Below are 9,824 nucleotides of genomic sequence, written 5' to 3'. Positions count from 1 at the left end.
TGAAATTTGCACACACGTCACAAATGACACAACGAACCTACTCTATCTTCCAGAATTCCATTCAACCAGAAAACGCCAAAATTTCAATTTCGCCAATTCAAGTCTAAATCTACTTCGGACCTCCAAAACACATTCCGATCATGCTCCTAAGTCTCAAATAACCTCTCGAAGCTATATGAATCATAAAAAAGAAATTTCAAGATCGTTTACCCACAAGTCAACTTCCGGTTGACTTTTCCAACTAAAAGGCTAACTTAAGAGACTAAGTGTCTCATTGCTTTACAAAACCACTCTGAACTCAAACTAACCAATACGATGCCACATAATACAGCTGAACAAGACATAATGAAGCTCAAATGGGGGAACGGAACGGTAACTCATGAAATGACTTGCCGGGTCATTACAAGGCGCCACCACGACAGATTAGGATTTGGGTCGTGACAATCTTCGATTGTGAACGTAGTTTATTAGTTATGAGAACCGATAATTTAATCTTCTATGCATGAGCCAAGATTCTATACACAATATTGTCTACTACATAACTAAAGGACACACATGTAACAAATAATTTATTTAAGATAATACTTTATTGAATTGAATAAATCAAATAAATAATTGTTCCATAAAGAATAAAATATAATACTCTAAACCGCATGGTTAATAGTATATCCCAACAAAATTCAATATATTTTTTCTTATGGTTTAAGAGTAACAACTTTCTTGATTAACAATAAAAAAAGATATAATAATTTTTTTCCAGCTAGACCTAATATGAAAGAGGAGATAAGGGGTTTTAGATGAAACCTTTTAATGCGTGGAGGACAATTAAAAGTCAAAAGTTTAATGATAGGAATGAAATATTAAAAAGGTGAGTAAAAAGAGGGTAAACATGATTTATTTCTAATAGTATATGAGCAAATACTATCCTTTTCCGATAAGAAAATACTTATGTTCCTACTATTTCAGAAAGAGATCACACAAACTAATTAACAAGCAAAATAAAATACACGAATCATCGTTAAATATTCTATATGGTGTACTTTGAAATGATCACATGTTAATGGAAAATTAGATCTTATTCTACCTTTATTTTAATATAATTATATTTTAACTCCTGTCTTCATCGACGCGTGCTTAATGAAGAGAAAATGTCTGAATCGCAAAAAATAATTAAATATTTTGAATTGTCAATTTGATGGTAAAAAGACGGTAATCAAAAGGGTCCAATGAATAAAGGAATATATTTTGATTTCGAACTTTTGATGGTTTAATCTTCAGTATACAACATTCCGTCTATATGACGAGACGCTCAGATGACACAAAGTAATCAAGAAGGAGTGTGATGAATGAGATATTCCCTCGTCCTTAATTAGAGGTTTCAGATTTATATTTTAAGTATGAAAAAATTTCGTGATAAACAATGTTTCCATCTATAATAAATCTTATGAGACGCAAATTTGAATTAATCCTACAATAAATTTTGAATACCAGATAATTATATATATAAAAAGAAAATCACGCAAACATAATTTGAATTAATCCAAATGGGAATTGATGATTCGGTAGCTGGAAGAATAAATGGATAATTGTTGAGATGCAGCCAAGAAGCTTCTATATCGAGAGAGAAGAGAGAAACAGAGAAGAAGAAGAAGAGAAACTCATTTTTTCTACTATGTCTATTATGAACTGTACACCTACATTTATACACACTAACTTCCACTAACTAATAAATAACTTACATAATTAACTGTAATTACCACTAACTAATTGTCTAACTAATTCACGTCATTATTCCTCTTAACACTCCCCCTCAAGCTGTGTGGTGAGAAGAGATTGAACACTCCCAACTTGGACAATAAGAAATCATGATGTGATTTACCAAGTCCTTTTATGAGAATGTCAACTAGCTGCAGATTTGATGGTACATGAACTGTTTGAATAAGACCCTCCTGCACCTCTCTCTAATGAAGTGACAATCAATTTCTATGTGCTTAGTGTGCTCATGATATGTGGGATTTTCTACGATTTGAATTACTGTCTTGCTGTCGCAGATTAGCTTTATTGGCACTTCTACATCAAAATTTAGCTCTTTGAACAATCCTACTAACCAGACTATCTCTGCCACAACATTTTCCATGCTCCTATACTTTACCTCTGCTGAGCTCCTTGAAATGGTGTTCTACTTCTTTGATTTCCAAGAGATCAAAGAATCTCCCAGCTTGACCACAAAACCACTGACTGACTTCCTTGTCATTGGACAAGTTGCCCAATCTACATCATAATGCACTGTGAGTTGTGATGAAGCTTCAGCTGATAATAGTATTCCTAGCCCTGGTGCATTCTTTAGATACCTTACCACCCTTAGACTTCCTTCCATGTGGGATTTCTTTGGTTTGTGCATGAATTGACTCAGATTCTACACTGCATAAGCTATGTCTGGTCAAGTCATTGTAAGGTATAGCAGCTTTCCTACTAGCTGCTAATAACTGGTAGGGTCATGCAGTAGCTCATCCTTATAGGTGCTATAGGTTCCTCCTTCATCAAACTCCATACTAGTAAGCCTTTGATTCACCTCTAATGGTGTGCCTGCTGGCTTAGATCCGACTAGACAAAGATCACTGATCAAGTCAAGAGCAAACTTCTTTTGGCAGACTAGAATTCCCTGTTTACTTCTAGTAATTTCAAGACCAAGGAAGTACTTCATCTCCCTCAGGTCCTTGATCTTGAAATGTTGTTGCAACATGAATTTAGTAGCCTCTATCATGGTGGGATTGGATCCAGTGATCAGAAGATCATCAATATATACTAGCACTAGGACCTGATCATGACTAGAGAGTTTAGTAAAGAAAGAATAATCATGCAGACTTTGAACAAAATTAGATGCAGTTAAGGCCTCACAGAGTTTGAGATTCCATTGCTTAGAGGCTTGCTTGAGGCCATAGAGTGATTTCTGAAGCTTGCGTATTTGGGGAGGACTCCCCTAGCTAACAAGGCCAGGTGGTGGAATCATATAGACATCCTCCACCAAATATCCTTGCAATAAGGCATTGAAAACATCCATCTGATAGAGCTTCCATCCATGCATGGCAGCTAGAGATAAGACTGCTCGTATAATCACCATCTTGACCACAGAATTGAAAGTTTCTGATAATCTAGGCCTTCCTGCTACATGTACCCCTTGGCCACTAGCCTTGCCTTATATCTTTCCACCTCTCCCTGTGCATTATACTTGACTTTAAAGACCCACTTGAAACCTATTGCCCTTTTTCCCGCTGGCAGATCTATCAAGCACCAAGTGTTGTTGTCATTCAGGGCTTTCAATTCTTGATCCATAGCCACTTAGCCTCATTCAGGACCTTCAATTCTTGATCCATAGTATCAATCCACTTAGGATCATCCATGGCCTCAGCATAAGAAGTTGGCTCTTTAACTGCTGAAAAGTTGCATACTATCTTGAAGTATGAGTCTGATAAAGAAGTATAAGACATATAGGAGGAAATAGGATACATGGAAGCTAAGCTTGCAGTAGAGGTTTCAAAAGTCTTTCTTGTAGGCACTTGATGCACAAAACCATGAAGCCAACCTGGTGTTTTGGAAGGCCTGGATGATCTTCTGACTACAACAGGTGGTGCATCAGTATTTGTAATGCTTGTTGTAGATATATCAGCTGGTGATTCTATCGGACAAGCTAGCTCACTATGTACTGAAGCAGAATGAGTTCCTGGTGAACATTCAACTGGTTCAACCATGTTGGGAGGACTAATGCTGTGATCAACTTGTGCATTATCTGTGATAGGAATGGACACAAAGAATTCTGTATTTGATGTTTGAAATGAAGGAACTGGTTCAAATACGCCCTTGTAGCAGGGGAGCTAAAAGAAAATACATTCTCCCAGAACACAACATCCCTACTAACAAACATATTATGGTTAGTTAGACTATAGAGTTTGTAACCCTTTTGAGTAGAAGAATACCCCAGGTGTACTGCCTTTTCTGCTTTGTCATCAAATTTGTCTGTGGTAGCACCTGTTCTAGTTGCATAAGCACCCAAGAACCCTTAGGTGTTGAAGGTTAGGTTTCCTGCCATAGAACACTTCAAATGAAGATTTTTCAGACAATGCATTAGATGGAATTCTGTTGATGAGATAAACAGCACTCTGCACAAATAGTCCCTAGAATCTTAAGGGAATGCTACCTTGAAATCTAATTGATCTGGCAACTTCTACTATTTGCCTATGTTTCCTCTCCATCACTCCATTCTGCTGGGGTATATGTACACAAGAACTTTGGTGAATGATCCATGTTGAACTAAAAGTATCATGGTAATGAGTATTAAAAAACTCTGTACCATTGTCACTCCTGAAGACCTTGATAGTTCTACCAAACTGAGTTTTTATTAAGATTAGAAAATCCTTCATTACAATTGAGATATCACTTTTGAGCTTTAACAAAAAAATCCAAACCAATCTACAATGATAATCTACTAGAGTTAAGAAGTATCTATTCCCATCATAAGTGGAAACTCTATAAGGTCCCCATACATCACCATGTACTATATCAAAAGAACATGTTGCTCTACTAGTACTTTATGGAAATGGTAGCCTAGTCTGTTTGGCAAGATGGAAAATTGAGCATGGACTGCTGCTACTTTTATTATACTGCTTTACTATATGCAACTGCTGCAATATTTTGTAAGGGACATGTCCTAGTCTTCTGTTCCCAGTTTCCTCATCACTTTCTCACATGTAATACTACTGAGTGAGCCATTTTGTTGCTATGTTTGTGATCCCAGTAGTAAAGTTCATTGAGAAGTCTACCAGTCCCCTTCACCTTCCCAGTGTGAAGGTCCTATATGAGACAAAAATTAGGAAAAAATGCCATACAACAATTTAGTTCTTTAGTGAGCATAGAGACTGAAAGAAGGTTGTATTTAAAATTAGACACACAAAGGACTCCTGAGATTTCCCCTCGGTTCAGTTTACATTTACCAATATGAGCTATTGGGAGCTGAGATCCATTTGGAAAGTGCACTGCACTTGACTCACTATCGGTTGTATGCTTCTCAGACGTCATCTTAGAATTAGAAACCATGTGATCAGTGGCTCCTGTATCAACTATCCATTCATTGTTAATACAAGTAGCCATAAAAGATCTAATGATACTTGCCATGTTAGCTATTGAAGCTGAGGAGGTATTATCTTTGGTTAGCATTCTGAGTAACTGGTTGTATTATTCTGGTGTAAAAGACATAGGTCCTGCTCCCCCTACCCCTACATCCGGCCCAGTATGATATACTTTAGTGTTAGTGTTGGTTCCTCCTATTGTTAAATTATATGTATTAAAGTGAGTATGGCCTTGAGGTTGAGTAGGATAAGATGCTACAGAACTAGCTGTGTTATTAGATCCACCAAAACAATTTGTCTCCTTTGGTCCACCATAATTTGCAACATTAGATCCACTATAGCTTACAACATTAGCCCCTTGCTTTCTTCTCCCTTTAAAATCATGTGGATAACCAATGAGATGGTAGAAATTTTCCTTGTTGTGGCCTTTCATCTTACAATGCTCACATTGAACAATATCTTGGCTCCTGCCATTGTAGCTTCTCCTGGGCTTCTGCGGTGAATTCTTAGCAGTCCACAAGGCAGTGATATCGTTTCCCTCTCCAGGACTGATGAGGCTCTGAGTAGAACTTGATCTCTGAGTCTCATCCTATGATCAAAGCATAAGCCTGGTTCAAAGTAGGCTTAGTGGTTTTCATCAGTATCTGTCTCCTCGCTTGAGCATAGGAATCATTCAATCCTCCTAAAAATTGAAGCAATCTCTGTAGGTGAAGATGCTCAGCATAATCTTTTGACTTCTCACATCCACAACTAGGAGTAGGAGCCATAACATCAAATTCATCCCAAAGTTCCTTCAATTTTGTGAAGTAAACTGAAACAGAATCAGTTCCTTGCGAGACCATTGCAATTGCATGATGCAACTGATATATTATCATACGATTGACCTTATCAAATCGCTCTTGTAGATCCTTCCAAACCAAATGTGCATTAGAAGCATAACAACTCCACTCAACAACTGTGGAGATACCGTGTTCATGATCCAAGAGAGGACAATTGTATTGCATATCTCCCAATCCTCATGCAATGCATTAGGAAATGATTCCTTAACACATGCACCAGTAACAAACCCTAGCTTTCACTTGGTTTGAAGCGCAATTCTCATCAACCTTCTCCATAGCCCATAATTCTTGGATCCCTTAAGCTGAATCGGAATTAAAACAGAGCTTGGAGTGTTCGATGGATGTACAAACAAAGGTTGAGTATGATCGATTTTAATCGCTTCCATTGTTGTCGTCGAAGAATCCCCCATTGTTCTAACAAAATGAACGAGAAACAAAATTCGACCTAACAACTACAAAGAAAGAGAAATAATTGACTTACAGTCACGAAAACGTGAAATGCGCGATCAATTTGCTTCCATAGCTCTGATACCACGTTGAGATGTAGCCGTGGAAGCTTCTAGATCGATAGAGAAGAGAGAAACAGAGAAGAAGAAGAGAAACTCATTTTTTTCACTATGTATGTTATGAACTGTACACCTACATTTATACACACTAACTTCCACTAACTAACAACTAACTTATATAATTAACTGTAATTACCACTAACTAATTATCTAGCTAATCCACGTCATTATTCCTCTTAACAATAATCAATTACTATAGTCAAAATTTAAGGAATTGAAATGTTTATTTTATGAAATGCTCACAAGACCAAACATGGCTTATTTTACTATATTCTCCACTTTTTAAAGGCACTTGACAAATAAAATAAAACCCACATGATTTTTTCATTTTTCTCTTTCTTACCCTCTCAATTCAACTGCCACAAAAAGTATAGTGATATATTGCTAATTGTCAACAATACTAGTAGTGAAATGCTAATTTATAGCGAAAAGAAAATGCCAATTTATGGTAAAATATCATTATGGCATTGACTAATGTATACTTTTATCATTATGTGTTTGAATTTAAATTCTAATATCCAAAACTAATCACCATACCCTAGTCAATATTTCACATGTTCAAATCATGCTATAAATGATATGATTAAACAAGAATACAATTTGATGCGCTTGACACTGGAAATTGATTAATTTCTTGTTAGCCCATATCAAGAAATGGATTGGAATTTATTGGTATGCCCTTTTAAGTCTTAGCCCCAATTTTTAAAAACTTTTTTCCCATATGACCTAAGAAATTAATTAAAATATAAGCGTATTCTTGTAACTTGATTTTAGGGCCATTAGTGCTTGAACTTGAGTTGCAATAATAGTACTTTGATTTCTCGTTTTTTGCATAAATTAAATTGGAATTTATTTATATAAATGAAAAGATATTCTTGATTTTGAATGAGTTAGTTTCTTTTTAGTGGGGGTTGATCCATGAATAGTTGAGAAGATAGATATTATTTTTATGGTATTGAAGCCCTACTTTTAAAGGATGCAAGATGGAATTAAAATGTTTAAGCAAAGTTCACACATATATATATATATATATATATATATATATATATATATATATATATATATATATATATATATAAACATAAATATTTTCACGTAGCATCCATAAATATTTTGAAGCAAAACATGAAAGATAATAGATGATTTCAAAGATTAGCATTTTGTTAGGTGGTTCTTTATCTTTCATGCAAGTCCACCATGCTAGACTGCTTTCTGTATTATTCCCGTGGTAAGTAATTGACGGAAATTATTTCTTCACAAATATGTTTTGATCACTCTGAATTTATTTAATTTATAATAAAGTTTTTATTCAAAAGGTAGAACGTGATACTAAAACATTAAGACAAAAGGATGTTTATGTAAATTTTTAAAATATATGAAAGGTAAATATCACCTAAAAATCTCAGTGGAGGAATTTTTAACTAAATTTGATTTTATTCATTTCACGTTATATTGCTGGTTAGTTATTGTCTCGAATCATGCTCCTGCTTTTAGACCGGGTTCATGAGTGTTTATAATAGGGCAAAGTGCACAAATAGCCATTTCTAGGTTCACTATTTAAAGAATAGTCGAAATTTATAATATTTTTAAAGTTTTAACTGTCTTAAATTAAATCTTAGACCTCTAAGTTTAAAATTTTAATTATGGATCTAAAGTTTTAAACATCACACCGTCAGATTTGAAGTTTGAATGGCCAATATTCTAAACTTTAATTTTAGACCTAAATAATTTGAATAAAGTTCAAATTCTTAACACCGTAGTGAATTAAGAAGCCAATGTCCTTGTATCTCATCATCAAAATTAACTCTCATTCCAGACTGTTGATCAAGGACACCCTAAAAATCATTTATATGATCAAGAATAAAACTGCCCTCATTATATTTAAAGGTTATCAATTGCTTTAGTAGAAACTACTTGTTGTTCCCAGTTTTTGAAGCATAAAGAGTCTCAAGCTTTTCTCACAACGATCTCGCATGTATCTACAATATAAGTTCCAAACACGGAGCAATAATAGCAACAAGAGCAACGACAAATCAATTGAAGAAAGAGGAGAAACCACAAAACTGGAGTTGCTATTCGGGACTCAAAGTCAGATGATACAGGTAACCAAATCTGATCTTCACCGTTCAAATCATATATCAAGTTGTAACAAAAACTAAGTCAAAATTTTAGCCCGATCCAATGGTTAACGAATTAATAAACGTCATTTGAAGTTGGCTGGTCGGAATAAAAATCTGCAGCAAAACAAATACTTTTCTTCTCTCTTCTCTCATGATGAAAACTCTCTCAAAAATCACTCTTATGTGCTTAAGTCTTTTAAAAACTTATACCAATAAGCATAAAATAATTTTCCAGGGTTGTCCTATTTATAAATCATGAGTGGTGTTTTCTTTTAAGCCAAAACCAACTCTAAATAGGAATAAACATCGAATCCAATTCCAAATAGGAATGGAAATCAAACAAGAATAGGATTAAGCCATTAGGCCTCTGACTGGACAACATGGGTATGAACCCAACAATAAATACTTTGAAGCAAACCATGAAAGAGCTGATTTCGAAGATTAGCATTTTGTTAGGTGATTCTTTATCTTTCATGCAAGTCTACCATGCTAGACTGCTTTCTATATTCTCCCAGTGGTAAGTAATCAATAGAAATTGTTTCATCACAGATATGTTTTGATCACTCTGAATGTATTTAATTTGGATTATAGGTTTTATTCAAAAGGTAGAACGGGATACTAAAACATCAAGAAAAAAAAATATTTATGTAAATTTTGAAACTACATGAAAGGTAAGTGGAGGGCTTTGTAAAGAAATTTGATTTGATTCATTTCATGTTATTTTGCTGTTTAGATATTATCTCGAAATCATCCTGTCATGACCCAAAACTAACCCTATCGTGATGGCACTTAACGTGGTATTAGGCAAGCTGACACACTACCAAAATCAATTAATATTTTTATTTTTAAGACAAAAGCAAAGCTATTTAACAATAAACCTGCATAAGGAGTTTAAATCAAAACAACAGTGCGGAAAGAAAGCCCGACATCAGGGTGTCACTAGTCATGAGCATTTACTACAACCGTCTGACAACATCAAGACTAACATAGCTTGGAAATAACTGAATACAACTAAGGGAGAATAAGGAGGGAGAAAAGCAGGGCTATGATCGCTAGGCAGATACCTTACTAACTCCGATGGATCTGCCACTGAGTAATCAACACCCGCTACCTGGTTCAGAAATACCTGAAACTGCACACAAGGTACAGGGAGTAATGTGAGTACGCCAACTCAGT

The 9,824-nt window shown here is 35.1% G+C and overlaps 1 protein-coding gene across 1 annotated transcript; it reads right to left on the bottom strand.

The window, feature by feature from the left end:
- Nucleotides 1-5,707: 5,707 nt before the first annotated feature.
- Nucleotides 5,708-6,127, bottom strand: LOC138868554 (uncharacterized). Its single transcript, XM_070146109.1, has one exon. It carries the CDS (start codon nucleotides 6,125-6,127, stop codon nucleotides 5,708-5,710), a length of 420 nt encoding a protein of 139 aa, XP_070002210.1.
- Between the last annotated feature and the right edge of the window lie 3,697 nt (nucleotides 6,128-9,824).

Source organism: Nicotiana sylvestris, chromosome 5 (genome assembly GCF_000393655.2).
Source record: "Nicotiana sylvestris chromosome 5, ASM39365v2, whole genome shotgun sequence".
Classification (NCBI taxonomy): Eukaryota; Viridiplantae; Streptophyta; class Magnoliopsida; order Solanales; family Solanaceae; genus Nicotiana; species Nicotiana sylvestris.
Note: the sequence above shows the minus strand (reverse complement) of the source record. Positions and strands in the feature narration are given on the sequence as shown.

Bases quoted from the DNA above. Each gene is read 5' to 3' on its own strand.
- LOC138868554 (XM_070146109.1), bottom strand. From the start codon at position 6,127: ATGCAATACAATTGTCCTCTCTTGGATCATGAACACGGTATCTCCACA.